Source organism: Hippopotamus amphibius, chromosome 2 (genome assembly GCF_030028045.1).
Source record: "Hippopotamus amphibius kiboko isolate mHipAmp2 chromosome 2, mHipAmp2.hap2, whole genome shotgun sequence".
Classification (NCBI taxonomy): domain Eukaryota; kingdom Metazoa; phylum Chordata; class Mammalia; order Artiodactyla; family Hippopotamidae; genus Hippopotamus; species Hippopotamus amphibius.
In genome coordinates this window covers 206638103-206660218 of record NC_080187.1, presented here as the reverse complement: position 1 = coordinate 206660218, position 22116 = coordinate 206638103, and the positions used below count along the sequence as shown (strand labels likewise).

The 22116-nt window shown below is 54.5% G+C and overlaps 1 protein-coding gene across 1 annotated transcript in view; it reads left to right on the top strand.

The window, feature by feature from the left end:
- Positions 1 to 21237, top strand: part of IGDCC3 (immunoglobulin superfamily DCC subclass member 3) — a 38446-nt gene extending 17209 nt beyond the window's left edge. Inside the window, exons 3-14 of the mRNA XM_057724619.1 lie at positions 13978 to 14122; positions 14479 to 14609; positions 15046 to 15183; positions 16562 to 16720; positions 17955 to 18120; positions 18416 to 18663; positions 18856 to 19020; positions 19327 to 19518; positions 19665 to 19769; positions 20241 to 20379; positions 20538 to 20757; positions 21040 to 21237. Coding sequence (XP_057580602.1) covers positions 13978 to 14122; positions 14479 to 14609; positions 15046 to 15183; positions 16562 to 16720; positions 17955 to 18120; positions 18416 to 18663; positions 18856 to 19020; positions 19327 to 19518; positions 19665 to 19769; positions 20241 to 20379; positions 20538 to 20757; positions 21040 to 21237 — 2006 coding nt within the window. The remainder of the gene's footprint in view (positions 1 to 13977; positions 14123 to 14478; positions 14610 to 15045; positions 15184 to 16561; positions 16721 to 17954; positions 18121 to 18415; positions 18664 to 18855; positions 19021 to 19326; positions 19519 to 19664; positions 19770 to 20240; positions 20380 to 20537; positions 20758 to 21039) is intronic.
- Positions 21238 to 22116: the final 879 nt, after the last annotated feature.

Below are 22116 nucleotides of genomic sequence, written 5' to 3'. Positions count from 1 at the left end.
ACAAATCTCAAAGAGCATCTGTCCTGTACCTACCTGTCTCTGAACTGAGTACTCTGAGAAAGATAAGACACTTCCTGATTGAAGGATGTAATCTCTTCCTGCCCCGCCAAAAAAGCAACCTTATTTGGTTGGTGACGGTGAAGAGAGGCAGCCTGATAAAGCACGGAATCTGTTGAATGCATAAATAGAGTGATCATCAGCTTGTCCATCTGCATTGCGATTTCCTTTAGTACTGATTTCTAACCTAAGCCCCCCACATCCTACAGGATAAAAAGGGAAATGCCTCAGGCTAGTCCAGTTCCTGATAATGAATCAGCTTCCATAGGCAAGTGGTTGGAACTCCAGTCTTACCTTTCCATCCACCATTCTCATGAGGACCTTTCTTGGGTCAAAACAGTGGCCTTGGTGTTTCCCACATTACATCTGAATTCTGAAACCTGGCTCTGCAGACCTTGAGTCATTTGGACCTTCCCTTTCCAACCATTTCCCGCTTCCTCCCGAAACATGCCAGTCCCTTCCTCAGTCCAGGCTCCCCACAGCTCCCCATCGTCCTGCCTCTCCTTTTCAGAGTCCTGTCCCTCTCCTTACATCTCTCCCAGCCATTCTCCGAACTGCTCTGGCCCTTTCAGCTGGTGCCACACAGTTGGGCACTGAGGGATGTAAATCCCGACTCCTCCTATTGTTTCGTGTGTTCTCAACGAAATCTAATTAGGCTGTTGAAGGCAGGGCCGTGCCTGTTTTTTTGTTGTTGTTGTTGTTGTTTTCCTGAGTCGGGGACAGAACCGGGAGAGCACAGTAGGTGCCCCTACGAATCTGCCGGTGGAGAGGGGAGCCCCGGGGCAGTCCGCGTCCGCCCGCCAGGCTTCCACGGGAGGCGGAGGGCTGCTTCCCCGGCGAGACCGGACCTGCCGGCCTCAGTTTCCCCGGGCCAACCCGGTCCTGCGGCGGCCCGGGCCCAGCTGGGGAATGTGCCCCGCCGGGGGGAGGGGGTGGCGGGAAATGGTGCCTCGCTCGGCCCAGCGACATCAAACCCTCGTTTGGCGTGCGAGGACAATGGCTGTCTTATTTTCTCCATTCGCCGCGCACAATGCCGGGTTCTCTCATTCACCCGCGGCGGTGCGAGCGAGGTAATTAGCCAGCGCCATTCAGCGCGGACACTATTGCTATGCGGGGGGGCGAGGACGCCCGCGTCGGCGGGGATTAACCGCGGGCCGGGGTGTGCAGCTGCGGCCACTTCAAAGGGGCCCGGCGGCCCGGCCGGCTGTGGGAACCGGCGCCGCCCGCCTCGGGAGCCGCCTCGGCCCCGGGCCCTGCGGACGGGACGCGGCCGGTCCTCCTCGGCCCGCAGCAGCAGCCGCCGCCGGCCGCGCTCTCCGCCGGGGCAGGCCCGGCGCTGCCCGGGCCCCGAGCTCCGGCGGCCGCCGTCGCTCCCCATCACGCTCCCGCTTTCATCAGGTCCTCAAGGGCTTTTTTTCTTTTGAGTCCCGGGAGTCAAAGGGCAGAGAGGGGAAGGTGGGGGAGGAGCGAGGGGGGATGGGAGCTTGACACAAAGCGCTGACCTCTGCGGAGTGGAGCAGATGGTCCCACTTACTCCTGCCGCCGAGCGAGCGGCTCTCAGGGCCCCAGGCTCGGGGCCCTGACCCCGCCCGGCAGCCGAATGCCTGCACTGGGGCCCCGCGGGGGCCGGGCTCCCGCAGGCTCCTCCACCCGCCCGGCTGCCCGCTCTGCGCCTCCTGGCATTGGAGTCAGAGTGCCTGGACCAGCCGACCCCGTTGCTCAGAGCGAGGGGGTGGGGGGTGGGCGGGGGTGCTGAGCTAAGAATCGGCCCTTGTCGGATGCTGGAGCCCGACGAAAGAGAATCAGGGTTCTCAAGAACCTGCCAGACCAGGGGTTCCCAATTCTGGCCACGCATGTGAGGCAGCCTTTTCTGCGCTTTCACAGAAATATAGATTCCTGAGCACCACCCCGGACCAAGGGAGTGGAGTCCGGAAATCTGCATTGTTCCTCAGCACCCTAGGCTACTCTGATACACAGTCAAGTTTGAGAAGGGGGTAGGGGGTGCCTAGTCCAAGTCCTTCATTTCATTGAAGTTGAGACTCAAGGAAAGGAAGTAACTTGCTCGAATTAGACAATGAAATGTGGCAGGGTGGGGACTTGGGTGGAAGAGAAGATAATGTGGAATGACCCCCAAGACTATATGATCCTTAAAACCAGCGTTCAGGACACAGTTAATGAGGACTTATTCTTTACCTAGTATTTGTTCTAGGTGCTGGAGGTAGAAAGGTAAATTAGACTGTTCTGTGCCTGTAATGGACTCATAGGTTAGTAGGCAATTAATGTGTGAGCAACTGATTCTAATAAAGTCTGATAAGGGCTAGGAGAGAGGCACAAGGCACATTCTAGGCAAGAATTAATTCTGCATCCTTTGGGGGATGTGGGAGATAGGTTGCTGGTAGAGAGAGTGGCAAAAGAGTTCCAGGCAAAGGGGACAGCAGAAATAAATATAAGCGTGAACATCTATGATACGTCTAGCAAAAGCAAACGTGTCTCACACGGTCAAAGTACATATCACATGAAGAGAGAATTAGCTGCATTTGAAGCTGGAAAGATGAATCAGGACCTAATAATGGAGACCTTGAATGCCATCCCAAGAAGAGTACCTTGATTCAAGGCAATGGGAACCCACCGAAGATGTTTAATGATCATATTGGATATTCAGGAAGATAGCTATGGCTTCAGGATGGAGGAAGAAGAGAAGGGAGAAAGCACTGGAAGTGGGAAGACTGGAGAAAGGAAGCTATTACAGAAACAGTTGAGAGTGAGAAGAGCCTAAGTGAAGGCAATGGGAGGGAAGAGGTTGGTTAGACCAGGATTTGATTATCAGTTAGCTTTTGGGGGGAGAGGGAGACACCTTGGTTTGTTTTAGCTGGGATAGTTGGTGCATGATGAGGCTGTTAATAAGAGTCACAGGAAAAGGAAGAGGTGGGTGTGGTGATTCCTTTGAATTTAAGAGAAAGCTTTTGAAACTTTCTACAGACGATTCCTAGGGCTTTAGGAGACCTTTGACAACTAGAGGGCAGTAGTGGAGTTCCCCAAATAAGTCTACTTCCAAGAGTTGGTAGCCCTAACCAACCAAGAAAGTTCATGATCCTCCCATGGAATGTAGGCCTCCCTCTTCCCTCAAACGGGTAGGGCTTCTTCTGAAGTGTTGTTGGGGCGGAGGGTCTACAGGCCTTAAACTATCGTGGTTCAGTGTTGAGCTGCTAGAGATTCTGTAGAGCCATGAGAGGTAAATACAGCATCAGATCAAAGTTTGAGAATAGGAGAGGATCCTTTTATGGGTGGAGAGAGATCATTTTACCTAGTGTTATCCTAGAATCTTAATGGTGTGGACCTTAGAGATTATCTTTATCCTCCTCCACTCCCATTTTACAGATGAGAAAACCAAGGTTGGAACTGAAAGATCACATAGAGAATCTGTGACAGAGCCAGGCATTATCCCAGGTCACCTCTCCATTACCTAATGCCTGCTATATTAGTCCCTACAAATCCTAATATATGGCTCTGGAAATTTGGAGGAAGTGTCTGTTTTTGTTGAGCTGTCCTCATGGTCATGTGAAAGCAATTTACTTAATAGCTCCAGCCTGGGCCCCCTAACCAGACGCCCTTCCGGGAGGTGAGGGAGATCCGGTATCTGACCAGAATGACGGAAGTTAAGGATGTTGTGCGCCTGGGGTGGTTTACATAAGGAAGATTGGTGACCTTGACACGGGCGGAGACATGCAGTCTATGGAGAGGGGCACTGCTGGGCCTGGACATTTTCAAGTCGAAGGCAGAGAGGGATTCCCAAGTGGACTCCCAGTCCCTGACCCTGCACCCTTAGCTGGTGCCTGGAAACACATGTGTCTCAAAGGCTACAGCAGGATGATAACTTGTTCAACTCAACTCCCCTATTTTACAGAGGAGGAAACAGAGGCCCAGAGAGGGGCTTTGGCTTTATCAAGATCCAGTTATTAAAAGGACTGAGTCAGTCACAGCTACCTTTCCCTTTAGCACATCCACCTTCCCTCTCCCCGCCCCCGACCCCAGCTCACCCCATGGAAGCCGCTAGCATCTCACAATGCTTCGTCCTCCCCCTGCAAAACCAGGAAAATAAATTACTTCTCTATTTTATAAGACCCAACATGTGACAGGAATAACCCTGCAGACCCCATCCTTGCAGCTTGGTTTCCTGGTTTGCTGATTTGGAAACGCTTATGGAAGAGCTAGCCGGGGACTAGCGTCTGGGTTGTTTATTTACCTGTGTTCATAGAACTTAAGAAACACGTGTGGGCTCAGTGACCATTAGTGGGCTAATAATTCCATCTTATCGTGGTGCTTATCTGCATTAGTTATGCTCTATGAAACCTACTTCAAACCCTGGGGGAATTCAGTTAAAGTGAAGCCTGCTGTGTCATGGGTGTCTTTGAATGTGCATAGGCAGGGTACTTTTAAGAGTCTAGGTTATTGTGTGCCTCTGTGATTTTCTGTGCCAGTATTTGCAGGTATGGTCAAGTCATGTTTGAGCAGCATTTGAATGTGTATGTGTGTGTGTGTGTGTGTGTGTGTGTGTCACAGCTGTGATGCAGGATTTAGAGCACTGGATTTAGAGTTAGACCACTATAAGTTCAAATGCCTGCTTTAGCATCATTAAATGTTAATGTGTGACCATCATTAAATGGCTTTGTGACCTTGGGAAAGTTACTTAACCTCTCTGTGCCTCAGAAAGGCTAGTAATCCCTACCTCTCAGGGTTATACTGATATAATATCTTACCTTTGCCCATCTGTGGCTTCTGCAGGTTTCTGTTTTCCAGGGCCGCATTACTGTGATAGTACCTAAGACCCTGGCTCTGGTGCTTTCACCTTTCTGATATTTCTAGGAGCTTGGGTGGAAAATCTAAGGACAGTGGCTGTGGGATGGAGGAAATTTACTCCTGGGGTGCCAGAACATCCTCTCAGACACATTAGCAGTCAGTAAGTATCTTTTGAACGAATGCTTAGAGTTGGTTCAGTGGGTGTTCTGTGTAAATAGGACAGATGTTTGTATTTCCCCAACCCCAAACTAGGACACATCTTCTGACTCATTGCCTGATATGTAGGATGAAATATAGGGCAAAATATTTGAATCTGGGACTGCTTTTGAAAACCCTAGCAGTGGGGCAGATAGGGTGGTCACATGGGGTAGGTGATACTTCTCCCCCTTTCCCCTCCCCTGAATGTGTAGGGGCCACACTGAAAGCAGCAGGGCACACCCACCCAAGTGGCACGTCCAGTATGCTGCATTGGACAGGCACACCACCTGTGTCCCATAGCACACTCTCCCCCAGGCACATGTCACACCCTCCGTGGTGGGCTGGAGGCAGGGGAGGGAAAGGGAGCGCACAGCTTGGTCTGGAGGAAGAACCAGAGCCTCCAAATTATGGGCTGAGTAATTAAAAGTAGGGCTTTGAGAGGTTTTATTCTCCTTGGGTTGTACAAGCGCAGCCCAGAGCCTGCAGATAGCCTCAGATTGCCTTCCCTGCAGCTGTGCCTTGGGTCTTACCATCCGCTGGAATCAAAGATCAGGCCATAAAGGTTCGATGCTCACCAGCCTACAGTGGGCCAACAGCTGGATGCAGGGACTTTCCCAAGCTGAGTCCGGCCCCCCACTGTCCCCCACCTCCCCACCCCCCCATTTGTCAGAGGTGGCTGCCAGGAGGGAGGGGACAGACGTGGATTTATGGCTGCTGACTTGAAAGACAAAGTTGCCTTTTGTGTTAGAATTGGGGCCGGGGGAGTGGTGAGCTGGTGGTGGTGTGGGAGGGTGGGAGGGAGGGGCTGGGGTTCAGGGGCCCAAGGCAGGGGGTAAGGGGCTTGAGGAGGCAGACAAAAGGTTCCAGAGGCTTCTCAGAGCAGGGTCACCAGGCAGAGGCCCAGATGAATCAATCACCCCCAGCAACCTCAGTAGGGCCTCTGAGTCATCACGGTCTTCTGGGGCTGTTTGTAAGCTCCAGACACTATCCACCCACATCCGTCCAACACCCAACCCCCACGCAGTGCCTTCCCCCATCCCCCCAAAACATCACACTCTTCGGATTCAGAACCTTAATTCAACTCTCAGACTTCCCTTTGGAGGCCTAGGGGAATAAATACAGGTCTTCTAAGTTCATACTTTTCCTCCACTCCAAATGTCATCAGCCAATCAATGTGGGGGTTCTTTCCTAACAGAGCCAAAGTCATGGGCAAGGTGGGGACCCGGATAATGGGGAGACTGGGACAGAGTGTTGAGGAGCGTGAGCCTGGGCCAGAGAACCCTGATGACAAAACCAATAACCCACTGGGGACCGTGGCAAGTTGCCGGCCTCCCAGGACTCGGGGTTCTCCGTCATTACCTCCCTCCTTCCGATGTACATCTAGAGATAGGACATTTACAAGTGCTTTGTGGAGTTTAAAGAGCATGTGGACTTGGCTGGCCTCCTCGCCCTCCAGGGGTCACTCTGCCCGGTGGGTCTGGGTGGAGGCCAGAGTAGCCATCGGGTGCCTGAGTTCAGCAGGTGCTTTAACTACACCTCGGAGAGCCACATCCATCCCCTGGAATGAGCCTGGCCAATAAAGGCATGAGTTTATGGGCTTCATAAACATTTTACTAGAGAAATCAAGGCCTCAATTACCCAATGGCTTCTTCCAACTGACAGCTCGCCGATTGGGGCCTCTGTGAAGCCCCCAGGCAGAAGTGAAATAGAAGGCAAGCTCTGGTTTGTACCCGGCTGCCCCCTTCCCCGTGCACTGACCCTCTCACTATTCAGGCCTTGCAAATTCTGCCTTTGCTCACTTCTCCAGAGGGCCCTACCACTAACGCTCTGAGCCTTCGCCTTTCCGTGGGAATATGGCTACTTTCTTGGAGTAGATAGCCACCACCACCCCCAATCCCACCATGCTCTTCCATAACCTCTCAGCACCTTTTAACCCAAAATTCTTCTATTTTCCCTCAACAATAGCTGGCAAGTATTTGCTATTTTTCAAGGACTGTGCCAAGCCCTTTACAAATAGATGTCATTGATTCCCCCCCGTGCAGCAGCTCTAGCAACGTGAGCTGTTGTCATCCCTGTTTTATAAGTGAGAAAATAGGTTCTGAGAGACTAACGTGCCCAAGGTCACAGAGCCAAGAGTGGCCATGGTGAGTTTTGTACCCAGTTCTGTCTGATTCCAGAGCCTGTACCATTAACCTCTTTACTGCTCCTGCAAAATGCTCTCAGCAAGTATGTCCCCACTACGGGTAGAAATCGTGCTGTGTGACAGCCTCAGGATGCGATCAAATGTGGGCCTTGTCAGCAGTCTCTGAGTCCATGTGGCCAGGAGAGGAGAGATCTGGCAGGGGCAAGGCTAGGCTAGTGACGAGGATGGAGAAGAAAGGGGGCGCTCTGGTGGGGCAGCAAGAGAGAGGGAGCAAGACAGGAGGCAGCTGTGGGTCTGAGGCCTTGCCTTGGGTATGGACCAGGGCTGTCCAACAGGATTTTCTGTGATGATGGGAGTATTTTATTGGTGCTGTCCCATAAGGTAGCCTGTAGCCACTTGTCGCTATTGAACATGTGAAAGGCAGCTAGTGAGCCAGAGGAACTGCATTTTTAATTTACTTTTAATTTAAGTGGCCACAGGTGGCTACTGGCTATCATATTGGACAGCACAGGGATGCTCACTACAGATGATGGCTGAAATCTGCTCCGGGTCCCCTGGTGGTGGTGTAAGGCCCTGTGGGCTCATACCATCCCCAGGGTCTTCAGGCTCAAGGCATCTGACCATCATTTCACATCACAAATGGCTGAAGAAATTAAGGATGTTTCCCCTCGGAGGATGTTTCTCAGGGAACAACCCAGACCTCGAGTATTTGGAGGTCTGTTGTGTGAAGATTAAAATCGCTTGTGTCTTCTAGAGCAGCACTGACCAGTGGGAGTATAACACAAACCACATAGGTAATTTTAAGTTTTCTAATAGTCATGTTTACAAAAAAAGTAAAAAAGAAACAGATGAAGTTGATTTTAATAATAAACTTTATTTTACTTAATATATACAAAATATTATTCCAACATATAATCATTATTTTAAAATTATTAATGTTTTTTACATTTTTTTGGACTAAGTCTTTAGAATCCAAAATATTATCATTTCTATGGAAAAGCAAAAGACCCCGAATAGCCAAAGCAATCTTGAGAAGGAAAGATGGAGTTGGTGGAATCAGGCTTCCCGATTTCAGCCTATACTACAAGGCTACAGTGATCAAGACAGTATGGTACTGGCACAAAAACAGAAATATAGATCAATGGAACAGGATAGAAAGCCCAGAGATAAACTGCGGTCAACTAATCTATGACAAAGGAGGCAAGGATATACAATGGAGAAAAGGCAGCCTCTTCGATAAGTGGTGCTGGGAAAACTGGACAGCTACATGTAAAAGAATGAAATTAGAACACTTCCTAACACCATACACAAAAATAAACTCAAAATGGATAAAAGACCTAAATGTAAGGCCAGACACTATGAAACTCCTAGAGGAAAACATAGGAAGAACACTCTTCGAGGTAAATAACAGCAAGATCTTTTTTGATCCACCCCCTAGAATAATGGAAATAAAACCAAAATATTTTCATTTCAACTTGTTATCAATATTTTAAGTTATTAACTGTTATTATCAATTAAAATTATTCTTTTTCCAACTTTTTAATTGAGGTAAAATACACATAAAGTTTACTGTCTTAACCATTTTAAAGTGTGCAGTTCAGTGGCATTAAGCACCTTCATGTTGTGCAAACCATCACCACCATCCATCTCCAGGATTCTTTTCATCTCCCCAGAGTGAAACTCTATTCCCATTAAACAGTAACGCCCTGTTCCTCTCTCCCCACCAGCCTGTATTTGTCTTTTTTGTGACTGGCTTATTTCACTTAGCATGATGTCCACAGAGGTCATCCATGTTGTAGCATGTGTCAGAATTTCCTTCCTTTTTAAGGCTGAGTAATATATTGTATGCAGAAACACATTTTGTTTATCCAGTCATCTGTTGATGGATGCTTGGCCTTCTTTCACCTTTTAGCTACTGTGAATTAGGCTGCTATGAACATGGGTGTACAGATATCTCTTTGGGACCCTTAACTCTTATGGATGTGTACCCAGAAGTGGAATTGCTGGAGCATATGGTTGTTCTATTTTTAAATTTTTGAGGAGCCACCATACTATTTTCCATAGTGGCTGCACCAATTTACATTCCCACCAGTGGTGCACAGGGTTCCAATTTCTCCACAGCCTTGTCAGCACTTGTTATTTTCTGTTGTCGTTTTTTTGTCTGTTGTTTTTGTTATGGCTTTGATAGTAGTCATCCTTATGGGTGTGAGGTGGCATCTCATTATGCTTTTGATTTGCATTTCCCTAATGCTTAGTGTCTTTTTATTTTGTACTAAACCTTTGAAATCCAGTGTGTATTTTAAACTTACAGCCCAATTCAATTTGGACTGGTCACATCTCAAGTGCGTAATAGCTGGCTACTATATTGGAAAATGAGATTCTCAAAGGGAAAGTTGGGGCATTGGGTGGAAGCATATGGGATTCAGGCATTTCTCTAGTATAAGGAAAAAATGTTACAATCATCTGAGCTGCCTGAGGAGGAGCAGGGCATTCGGGGTGTTCTTGGTCCTTGGCAGGGATGGATACAAGGTGGGGGCTGGCCTTGATGGCCTTTGGAAGAGTCTGTAGGTCATGGTTGTTCCTCTTGAATGGCTGCATGAGTGGAGGCAGTCGGTGCCTCAGACCCCCAGTGCCACTGGCTTCTGCAAAGGCTGTGTTTTGAACTCTCTGTTCCGACAAGCCCACTGATCTTTTTGTCATCACACACCAGATAGGGTCTGGCTGTAGCCGAAGGGTTGAAGCCTGGGCTTGGGGGATGCTGCCGGCTTCCTTCCCAGCACTCTGCCCCGACCCTTCCTGCCCCCCAGTGTCCCCCTGGAGCCTGTCTAATCAGATCCAGGCCTGACCTCGCCAGAGGTCCTGGACAAGGAGGAAAGTCCCCCTCCCCTCCCTGAGCCGCTCTAGATCTGGCTCTCAGGAGACACCCCCCTCCCCTCGGGTGATTTATAGGGGTGTCCAGGAGCCATTTCCTGCCTCTTTCTGCTCCCTTCCAGCCCAGTGGGTTGCTGGGCTCGCTCTCTCTCTGAACACTCTTTGCGCATGGCCTGGCTGTACCCGTGGCGGGGACATGGCTGGGAGATTCCTTCACAGATTGTTTGGAAACAGAGGTACATTCTTCTTCCCTTCTCCACAATGACTCCCAAGCAGGCCCCTGTCCTTATCGTCACTCTCTCTGGTCCTCACATCGGAGGGGCGTCCCAACAGGACCCCCTCCCATATTCCAACTTGAAGTGAGGGACCCAAAACAGCACCTACCTGACCTACAGGTGTCAGCAAGAAGATAAAGCCACAGCCCCACCTTCATGTCCACCAGCCACAGACACGCTGCCACCCACATCGGCCACAAACAGTGCCTCCAGCCACAACAGTAAACTGTGTCCACCATTATCAACCACAGTGGCCTCCAGGATGACTTGCTCAGGGATCAGTGTTTTTAGAGGTCCAGTCCTCGGCCCCACATCCCCACGGTTGCCCAGGGACCTTCTCCCAGAGAAACACGATGAGGGACAGCTTCCCCTGGCTCTGTGGCCTATTCGTACAAGCCAGTGCAGGACAGACTTGTGAGCCAAACATGCCCCACTCTGGGAGATAGGAGATCTAAGTGGCCCTAAGAAACTTTCTCCCCTGACCTCCTAAAGAAGTCAGGAGTGAACTCAGAGTGAGTAGACGATCCCAGGAGACCCCAGCTCTGCTGAAGGAGGGCAAGGTCCTGTATAGGAAGGTGGCAGGAGTCTGAGAGGACAGGCCCTGAAGAGCCCCTGTTCACCCCTTCATCTGTGGAGAAAAGGACCAGTGCTCTCATTATGGGAGGCGGGGTTCCCGTAGATGGGCCATTATATATACTTTACGCTATAAGCAACATCCCGTTAGTGATTAACTTGTAGCAAAAGCCATAGGATACGAAGGTTAAAGTAAAAGAAACAGATCCGACACGGATTCAGACCTGTTCTTCCCCTTTATACCCTGACACGGTGGCCTGCCCAGGGTCTCACTGCAATCCCCCCAGGACGCCGACCCAAGGAGTGGGAGGAAGGGGAGGGAAGAAGCAGCCTCAGATAAAGAGGACCACACTGTCCTATTACACCACCTGCCCTGGCCCACACTGTGTAGCCAGCTGGACTCCAAGGGATGGGATCGAGGAACCGTCTCTGGGGCTCACTGTTGTCCCTGCACCTTGCAACCCAGTGCCAGCTCGCGGCCAGTGAGAAGAGGCTAGTGCAGCCTGCAGTCCACCCTGGGGTCACCTGTCCTTGGAGAGTGAAAAATCTGCTAGAGAATTAAGGGACACCCCAGCAGAGGGCTGGGGGCATGGAACTTCTGATTTGGGGCCAGTAGAGCCACCAACTGGGCCTGGGTCTCAGTTTCCCCTTCATAAGATGAATGTGTTGGCTTTAGATGAGTGGTTTTCAAACACTGTTAAAAGCAAAGCTACCCTTCACATGAAATGTTTGGCGGAACGGCAATTAAGTAAAGCTGGTGGAGAGGGTCAGCGCGGTGCTGCTCTGATGGAGGGGAGATGTGACGCTCTGATGGTGGGGAGGGGCCGCAGCTGCATCCCAGGGGACCCTTCGGACGTTGTTGTATAGTGTGAAGATGATCAGACTGGCCCCTTAACCACCACCTCTTCCTGCTCGAGCATTCCTCTCCAGCGTCATATTTAACCCATGCTTTGTCATTGTTTAGTTTTAGGGGGAGAAAGAAGCTAGAGGCCAAACTTTCTCCATCACAAGCGCCCTGATGAGAAGCAGCCCTTTCCCTAGAATGTCTCCTCAGGCCAGCTCCTAGCTCTGGGCGCCTCCAGGGAGCCCGCACTGGGGGCGAGAAACACAAAAGGATTCGGTTCCTTAATGAGGAGGCATCTGTAGTCAGCAGAGCCATTAGTCCCCGCCCCAAGTCCCTGGGGGGCTGCAAGCTCCTCTCCAGCTGGAGCAAGGAGGGGACAGGCAGCTCCCCAGCTCGTGAATGGGCAGGGCTGGGATGGGGCATAGACAGCTGACCCAGGGGCCTGGGTGCCCTCTCCGCTCCCTAGAGCTGCCTCCAGCCCTGCCTTCCTAGAGGTTGAGGCCTGGAAGCAATAGAGGGGCCCTCCCAGTGCCTCAGCCCCCTCCCCTAAACCTCTGGGCTGGGCTGTAGGCTCTTGGCCAAACACAGCCTTTGGCCTGAGACTGGGCAGGCTGACCTCACAGTGCTCCCTGGGGATCATCTCACCAAGCCTGATGGGGACACCAGCTGGGGCACTTGGTGCCACCTCCCGCCCCTAGGGCCCCAAGGTGCCCTCTGTAAGGACTATACCTCCAGGGGGACACGTGTGATTGATTACCTACACAGAACCAGAATCACACACCAGCCACAGGAGCTGAGGGATACAAACCCCCATTCACATCCAGCCTTGGACACTCACACCACATACACAGAGGTAGCCGTGTCCTCCCGGCAAGCACAGCCCTGCACACATGTGCAAAGAGGCGCTCACACCCATCAGCCGCACTCCCAGGAGGCCCCGGAAGAGGAGGAGGCAGGGCTGGGGATTTTTATGCATGTTTATATTTAATGAACCACATGCAAATGAGATGGAGAACATGCCACAAAAGAGTCAGCCCCCAGAGACTCTGGGAAGAAGGGCACAAAGGCTTGGCCTTTCTGAGCTGCCCTGGAGTCCTGAACAGGCCGGTGGATTGAGGGGGCCTGAGACGGGGTGTGCCCACCCACACCAGGGAGCCAGGAGCAGGAGCCAGGACAAGCTCCAGTGTCCCTGCTGCTGTGGGGGGAGGGCTCCTTCTGGGAGGGGACAACTGTCCCAGTTGATGGAGTGTTGGAGGGGAGGGGCTGCCTGCCTGGACAGATGGTGAGCCGCCTTCCCGCACTTGAAGCAAAGTGGATTTTAATGAAATCACAGCCCTGGTGCTGACACTGGGAACCCGCGTGGGAGGGGCCCTGTCTCGGGGCTTTACAGGTTGGGGAGTAGGGATGGCTGGGAGTGAGGGTGGGCAGGAACACTTAACCAGCCTAAAATGGGGTGGGGCGTGCCCCTCCCATGATCAGAGCTCAAGCAGTTAGTTCAGATCCCAGAAAGGTGGGGAGGCAGTCCCTGAATATTTATGACACATTGAAATGTAAATTGGTAGGTCTGACAGTCTTCCGAGAGGCTTGTCACCTTGGATGGTACACCACCCTCTTGGGGTACATTGAGAAGCTGCAGAAGAACTGAGGATAAGAGGGTGATGAGGAAGGGCAAAGAAAGCCACTGGGCGCTGGTAACCAGGGTCTAACAACTAGGGTCCCTGCTGGGTGACACTGGACTAATTGCTTCCCCTCTCTGTTTCCTATTCTGTAAAATGTGCAGCATAATACTTAGCACTTGCATACCTTGAGGGGGGAGGGGGTTATAAAACTAAATCCAAAAGCAGCTGTAAAAGTGGTGAGCAGGCCTTGGGAGCAAGGCTTTCTCTGACTGGCATTTGTGGGTCCGCAGCCCGAGATTTCCGTGTTAGACGTTTATCATCCAAGGATTTGTCCAGACCTTTCTCAAAGTGTCCCAGCCCCGCCTATACCATCCCTTAGTGGGGGATGTTTCCCACAGGTAGGAGGAGGGTACGTGCTGATGTGCCCCCAGCAAGCTGCTGCCCTGCATCTGCCAGCACAGCGGGGGACACGCCCTGCCCCTGAGCGGAGTGAGCTCCAGGGCTCCGGGACACGGGCCTGAGGCCCTCCACGCCCTCCCCCGACCCCTCTGCACCTCAGCAGTGTGCCTTCCCCATACACAGCTCCCTTTCTCTCTCCAGCCATGTCCGACTTCCATGTGCATCCTCAGGCCGCCGTGGGCGAGGAGGGCGGTGTGGCCCGCTTCCAGTGCCAAATCCATGGGCTTCCCAAACCCCTGATCACCTGGGAGAAGAACAGAGTCCCCATCGACACAGACGATGAGAGGTGAGCCCCAGGTGGGGGAGATGGAGGGACAACCCAGAGGCAGACCAGTCCAGAGCCTGCGCCTCGAAGAAGGCCTGCCTGCGGCCTCCGGGGTGGTGTTTCTGCAGCTTTGTTGAGACGGAGGATCTATGTGGTTTGTGGGCCCAGATTTGATACTTGAATCCATGAGAAGATCTGTGTGTGATGGTTGTCAAGGCTGGGATCGCAGGTGCATCCACCTGCAAGAGTCCCAACGTGTGTCTGCAATGACAAAAGTGACACTGGGACAGTGCTGGGTCCTGGGCTGTGTCTGTGATGCTGAGTGTCCCTGTGGCCAGCAGTGCTGTGCTAGTGGTTGACTGTGCCCCCCGCCACAGGTACACACTGCTGCCCAAGGGGGTCCTGCAGATCACAGGCCTCCGGGCTGAGGACAGCGGCATCTTCCACTGTGTGGCCTCAAACATCGCCAGTGTCCGGGTCAGCCACGGGGCCAGGCTCACTGTGTCAGGTGAGGGTCCTTTGCCCTGTCTCGTTCTTCTCCGCACCCACAAATCAACCCCCTTCCACTGAGCCTGGGCAGCCAAGTGCATACAGAACACCTTCTAAGCACAAAGCTCCATGATCCTTGGGGCCGAGGCTTCAGGAGGAATCTGAGGCCCCTCCCTGGCTCAGTTTTCCCGGAGGAAGCCCACCCTCTGCTTATAGGTGGTTGGGTGGGGGTGGCTCTTACACCGCTAGAGGCCCTGCAGGGCCTGACTGGAGAGATGAGTGTGAGCAACATCCTGGGGCTGCTGGCATCTCCTCTCTGCCCGCAGGACCCGATTTCTGGGCTGGAGCTTGTCTCCCACCCCCCGTGTTCTAGGCTGTGTACTGGGGGGAGGGGTGCGGTGAGGAGATGGGAAGGGTCCCAGCTAAAGTGAAGAAATGTGGCATCTTCCTCCCAGGCTCAGGCTCCGGGGCCTACAAGGAGCCTACGATCCTCGTGGGGCCTGAGAACCTCACCCTGACTGTGCACCAGACAGCCGTGCTCGAGTGTGTCGCCACGGGCAACCCGCGCCCCATTGTGTCCTGGAGCCGCCTGGGTGAGCCCCATCCTGCAGCCCCTGCCTCTCCCACCCCCGGGAGGGCCAGTCTCTTCACCCGGCTCTGGGGGGAACTTGGAATCCTGTTTATTCTCTGTGGGGGTCCGTTCTTTCCAAGGCCTGGGGAGGGGGCAGGTCTCCCTCTCCTGGGCAGGACCAGGGAGGTCTGCCTGCCCACTGCCTGCCCACTGCGTTCTCCCTCTCCTGGGCAGGACCAGGGAGGTCCGCCTGCCCAGTGCCTGCGCACTGCATTCTCCCTCTCCCCGTGCAGATGGCTTAGCTTCCCAGGTTACCTCGTCCAGTCCCAGCAGTCCTGCGCCAGCTCCCCTCTTCCGTGCTCCCCTCACCCTCTGCATCACCATCGGGCCCTCCAGGGGCCCCTCTGCAGCCCTCAGCACCCCTAGGCTCTTTCCCCTCTGGCTCTTCTCTGCCCTCTGCACCCTGGCCATGCTTCCCAGCAATGCAATCCCAAACCCCTCAAACTCTCAGCCAGTTGTCACATCCTCTCTCTGGGCCCCCCAGTCTCTAGCCTGGCCCCCTAAATCCCCAGCCTAAATCCCTAGGCAGCTGAAGGAGAGAAATGAAAGGGTGCAGATGGGCCCACATTGTCTGAGTGGAAAGGTCACTGGGGAAGGAAAGTCTGGAGGGGATGGGGTGGGGTCGCATTCACAAGGAGACTGTGCCACATTGTAGCAGCTGAGTGATGGGGAAGGAGGGGGCAGCAGGCAGGATAATGGAGTAGATTTCACCACTTCAGGGACTGAATGGGGAGCTGTCTCCTCGCATTCTGACTGTGCTAATCTGATCCTGGGTGAGGGGAGGGCCCAGGGCCTGGGAGAGGCTGGAAAGAGTGGCCTCACCATTAGGAGGAGCCCATAGGCCCTGCAAGGACCATCTGGTGCAACATTTCGCAAAGCGAGATCTGCAAGGGGAAAGAATGGCTTGGTGGTCTGACAAGTTTGGGAAACAGGGTAAACCAGATCCCTTTGCTGCGGGACTTCTCAGAGCCTTTATATTAATGGGCGTTGTGACCATCAAGGAGTGGAATGGATATTTGGCCAAGGAACTTTTTTCAGGAAAGACAAATCAGGCTGGGAAACGTCCATGTAACCCAAACCGCTTACTTTTCTGTTTGAGAAACTGAGGGGAAGGGACTCGAAGGTCACCAGCCAGGCAGTGACAATGCTAGGATTAGGACCCAGCTCTCTCCTGCTGGGCGGGAGTTTTCTGTGCTGCTCCCGCGCCTCCTCAATGCCGTGATGCTTGGAGGGAGGCGTCAGAATCAAAGACTGGGGCTCCCTGGAAGATTGATGGTGGCCAATTCCAAGTCAGGACGTTCCTACACACCTACTTCCCCGACACGCGCCTTCTTCTTCAGATGGCCGTCCCATTGGGGTGGAGGGCATCCAGGTGCTGGGCACAGGGAACCTCATCATCTCAGACGTGACCGTCCAGCACGCGGGCGTCTACGTCTGTGCAGCCAACAGGCCCGGCACCCGAGTGAGGAGGACAGCACAGGGCCGGCTGGTGGTGCAAGGTACGGACCTCCCCACCCCCACCCCGCCCCCCCACCGGCCCCATTCCTTGCCTCATCAGCATCCCTGGCCCAGGTTCAGTGCCTGATACTCACCCACTTTCCTACCCTTGCCCTACCCACGCCCCAGCCTTGCCCCTGCCCCTCTCTAGGTCCCCAGCCCAGGCCAAAGGCTGCAGCTCTCTCTCTCCCCCTCCCCCAGGAATGTATGCTGGGAATAGGAGGACATTCTTGGTCATCAGCCCCTCCAGGTGCCATTGCCACCCCCCCACCCAATCATTTCCACTTTGTAATCTCAGCTGGTCTCATCACCCCCATGTGTCCCTCCCCCCACGTGCTGTTCTCATTCACACGTGTGGCACTTCCACGCTCACACCTGCCCGCACGCACTCAGTATGTTTGTCATTTCACACTCTCACACCCCAGCTCCTGCCACACACACACACACACACACACACACACACACACACACACACACGCAGAGCTGGCCTCCACTCCCATGGTGTGCGGTGCCTCTGCAGCTGACCAGGTTATTCTGTCCATCCTCCTGGCCTGGGGTTCAGCTATCTCTGTGAACTGGGCTAGGAGTCCCATTCTCAGGGGTTTTCTGTGGTTGTTCCCTCCCGGAGAGCTGGGGAAGAGGTGGGAGAGGGGGAATTAGGAACTTAAATGCCCGTTTGTTTAGCATTCCATGTGCCGAAATCTGTCCAAATGAAAGTGATGGAGCATTTCATTTCTCGGGTGTTAATGGAAGCTTGAGGCTTGGGATTGGAGGAGAGTGGAATTGAATGTAGGGGCAAGGGGGGCCCGTCCTGAGGCTCATCCATCTCCCCGTCATTACCACCTTCGAGGTGCAGCCAAACCTATTAGCACATTTATTTATTTAACAATTTCCTGAACAGGGAGCTCAGCTTGATTGCTTTCGGATACAAATGTCAGTCTTTTAAATAGTCATTAAGATGGAGTCCTCTCTTGGGTCTGCCTCTCTGGGGCAGAGGGACGTGAGGGCTGCCACCATCTCCTGGAGGCTGAGCCGGGGTGGAGGGTGGAGGGTGGAGGGTGGAGGTGGGCACCCCCCCCCCCCGGGGGTGGAGGTGTGGCCCCCACTCACCCTGCCCCCTGCACACCGCTGGCCCCACCCTCTTCCTTCTGCTCGTTCCTTCACGCACAGCTGTCCCCTCCCTTTCCACCTGACCCCTCACGACTCTCGTGCTTCTCTGTGCCCCCCCAACCCCAGCCCCAGCAGAGTTCGTCCAGCACCCCCAGTCCATCTCCAGGCCAGCTGGGACCACAGCCATGTTCACCTGCCAAGCCCAGGGTGAGCCGCCCCCTCACGTCACGTGGTTGAAGAATGGCCAGGTGCTGGGGCCAGGAGGCCACGTCAGGCTCAGGAATAACAACAGGCACGTGCGTGGTGTGCGTTTGCCAGAGTGAGGCCTGGGGACGATTCGGGGAAGGGGCCCGGAACAAGGGGCCCGGCCAGGCTGTGCGCCTCCTGCGGCGGAGAACACTACATTGGGGGTCTGGAGACTTGGGTTTGAGTCCCAGGTCCGTCCCTGACTTGCTGAGAGATCTCAGACAAGTCTGTTGTGTTCTGGAGGGGCTCAGTGTCTCCATCTTTCAAATGGGGACATTTGGCCAACCTCCAAGGATACTCTGGAAGGCAGAGAGGATCTGAGGCTCTCCCTCCCACTGCAGCACCCTGACCATTTCTGGAATCGGCCCTGAAGATGAGGCCATCTACCAGTGTGTGGCGGAGAACAGCGCTGGCTCCTCTCAGGCCAGCGCCAGGCTGACCGTGCTGTGGGCCGAGGGGCTGCCCGGGCCCCCCCTCAATGTGCAGGCGGTCTCCGTGTCGTCCACCGAGGTCCGCGTGTCCTGGACTGAGCCCCTGGTCAACACCAAGGAGATCATCGGCTATGTCCTGCACATCAGGAAGGCTGCCGGTGGGTGGAGCCCAGGAAGGCAAGGCTGCTTCTGTAGCCCCTTCCTCTCACTCACTGTTTCTCTTCCCCCTCAATGCTGCATGACCTGACCCTTCTCTCTCCTGACCGCACGCTGGCTGCCCTCCTTCCACCAGTGCGGGTAGGATTCCCTCACGCCCCTTCACTCCCCTGCCCTATCCTTCGTGTCCCCAGACCCCCCGGAACTGGAGTATCAGGAAGCAGTCAGCAAGAGCACCTTTCAGCATCTGGTGAGCGACCTGGAGCCGTCCACTGCCTACAGCTTCTACATCAAAGCCTACACGCCCCGGGGGGCTAGCTCGGCCTCTGCTCCCACCCTGGCCAGCACTCTAGGCGAAGGTGAGGTCTGGATGGGGAGCGCAAAACCACAGACGTTCCGGGTGTTGGGGCAGAACCCCTGTGCACCACTGTTCAGGTTGTGCGCTGCTCAGGGTGCCTTGCCTTGAGGCTGAGTGGGGTGGGGTCTACTTGGAGGAAGGGTTGTCCTTTTCGAATTCACGTGAAGGTGTTATTTGAGCAAGCAGAGGCCTGGGGTTAGAGGTCAGAGTGGTCAGGCTCTCAGGGGTCTGGGTCATGGGTGGCAGGTGGAAGGGTAGAGCTTGGACCACCAAGACCTCACACCTCGGCCTCCTTCTCCGCCCACAGCCCCCGCCCCACCCCCACTGTCAGTGCGGGTCCTGGGCCACTCCACCCTGCAGCTGCTGTGGGAGCCCTGGCCCCGGCTGGCCCAGCACGAGGGTGGCTTCAAGCTGTTTTACCGCCCAGCAAGCAAGGCCTCCTTTACGGGCCCCATCCTGCTGCCTGGAACTGTCTCCTCTTACAACCTCAGCCAGCTCGGTGAGGCGGACATAGCCGGGGCTTGGGGAGCTGGGCAGGGGTGCAGTGCCTGGTGCCAGGGGGCGGTTCGCAGACGTCTCCTCCGGTTCACCCGGGGACACAGTGGGGCGTGGGGCAGTCCCTCATCAGCTTGGCCTTCCCCCCAGACCCTGCTGCAGTGTACGAGGTGAAGCTGCTCGCCTACAACCAGCACGGGGATGGCAATGCCACAGTCCGCTTCGTGTCTTTGAGGGGAGCATCTGAGAGGACAGGTGAGGGTTGGGGTGGGGTCTGGCCAAAGACTGGCCCTGAGGAAGGGATGCCAGAGGCTGAGGGAAGAGGGGAGCAGGCATCCTGGGAAAGCAGGAGGGTAGAACAGTACATGCAACCCTGGAGAACACAGGCTCAGACCTTAGTTTGATGTTTGGCTGTGTGACCTTGGGCAAGTTACTTAACCTTTCTGAGCCCCAGTTTTTTCCTTCACAAAACAGGGATAGTATTGCCAGCTTTATAGAACTGTATGGAGGATGAAATGGTCCACATAAAGTCTTATTCCTAGTATCTGGCACAGAGTTAGTGTTCAATAACTGGTAAAAAGAACCGGAAAGGTTGGACTTGGGCCCCATAGACAAGGGCTGATGGTATGTGGACTAGGGGGTAGGAGCAGCTGAGGGAGAAATAACCCCCAAGGGCTGGGTGTCTGGGAGCCACAGCCCCCAGCCTGCCCCTGCTTCTGCCCCCAGCCCTGAGCCCACCCTGCGACTGCCGGAAGGAGGAGGCCACCAACCAGACGTCCACCACAGGCATCGTCATCGGTATCCACATCGGGGTCACCTGCATCATCTTCTGTGTCCTCTTCCTCTTATTCGGCCAAAGGGGCAGGTGGGTCCTAGGCCGTGGAGAGGGGGCTGGGCCGGCCTGGGGTGAGCAGGCCTGGAGCAGGAAAGCCTCAGGCGAGGGAGAGTTGGGGCACATTGTTTCCACCCTTCTGTTCTTGTTCTTCCCACATGCCTCCCTCTAACTCTCGGCTCATTGCCTAGGGTCCTCTTGTGTAAGGATGTAGAGAACCAGCTCTCCCCTCCTCAGGGCCCCCGGAGCCAGAGGGACCCTGGTGTCCTGGCACTGAATGGGGCGGGACGGGGAGAACGGGGCCAGCTGGGCCGAGACGGGAAACGTGTGGACGTGAAGGAACTGGAGCAGCTATTCCCCCGAGCGGGGGCCGTGGGGCAGCCCGACTCCAGACCTAACCCCAGACCCTCGGTGAGTCCCCCCACTGCCCCGCCCGAGCCCACCCCCTCCTTCAGGCTCTGCCCTCCTCACCTTGGTCACAGGCCTTGGTCACCAGCCTCCGCCAAGCTGCAGGGCTTCTGCAGGCACAAGACTGGTGGCCGGTGCTTCTCTCTGTGCCCCCGAGCCAGGCAGGGAAGCCTGGAGGCTGAACCCCTGAGTGGGATTGGCCCCCGGGCCTGAGCCTCTGGCTGGGGGCTCGTGGGCCTCTGGCCCTCCTGCTGACGCCTGTGTGACTGGCCCTTTCCCCAGCAGGACCCCGAGGCCCCTGCCCTCTGTGAGGAGACCCAGCTCTCTGTGCTGCCGCTTCAGGGCTTTGGCCTCCTGGAGGAGATGCCGTCGGAGGCCAAGGCCCCCTGCGGAGGCTCGCCCGCTGCCCTGCCACCCCAGGACGTAGGCCCTGGCCTCCCGAGTGAAGGACCAGCCGCCCAGCCAGCTCACTCGGGACAGTAGCCAGGGTCCGGCAGGCTCTGAAGGGAGCAACCCCCCATTCTCAGGTCAAAGGCAAAATTCCTCCTGTCACGTGGGATTCAGATGGGGGCTTCCCAGCATCTCTGTCCTGACTGCTCCTCTGATTGTCAAGACTTACAGTAGCCTCGGCAGGGAACCCCCCCAAGGACCCAGAGGGGTTCCTGTAGCAGCCCCTCCCTTGGGCCAAGGCCCCCCTCACCTCTGCCAGGTACCCACAGGACTTGGAATTGAACTAATGTTTTCCTTTAAAAAAAGAACAAACTTAAAATCAAAAAAAAAAAAAAAAAAAAAAAGAGAGAAAGAGAAGAGAGAGGAAGGTGAATTAGACTCCAAAAATATGCCCCTGCTGTGGCTGGGCCCCTGACACTGTCACCCTCCACAACCTTGTTTTCTCAGGATGGATTTTTGCTGTTTTGGCTCTCAGCACCTACCTCAGCCGGAATGAATGTCCTCGGGGGGAGTGGGGCCGTGGCCTCAGCCCCCCTGCCCCACAGAGCCCCGAATGCACTCCTACCTCAAGCCCCTTTAGGGGCACCCCCTCTCCCTCCCCACATTGTTGTCCAGAGTTTAAAAAAAAAAAAAAAAAAGGAAAAAAAAAAGCACTTCCCCATCTCCAGGTGTGAAAGAAAATGTCTACCTCGAGGCTCGCTGGCTCTAGGGCCTGTGCTGTATCACTGGACCTGCCCTCCTGGCGCCTCACCAAGGGTGGGCCTCTTGGGGCCTGCAGAAATAAAGATGAAATCGGTCAAAGAAAATGTGAAAAAAAAAAAAGCCAAAAATAAGAGGAAAATGTGTTCCTGGGAGTATAAATTGTGGCTCCAAACTAGCCCCGTCCCAGCACGCTGCCGGTGCTCCGTCTTG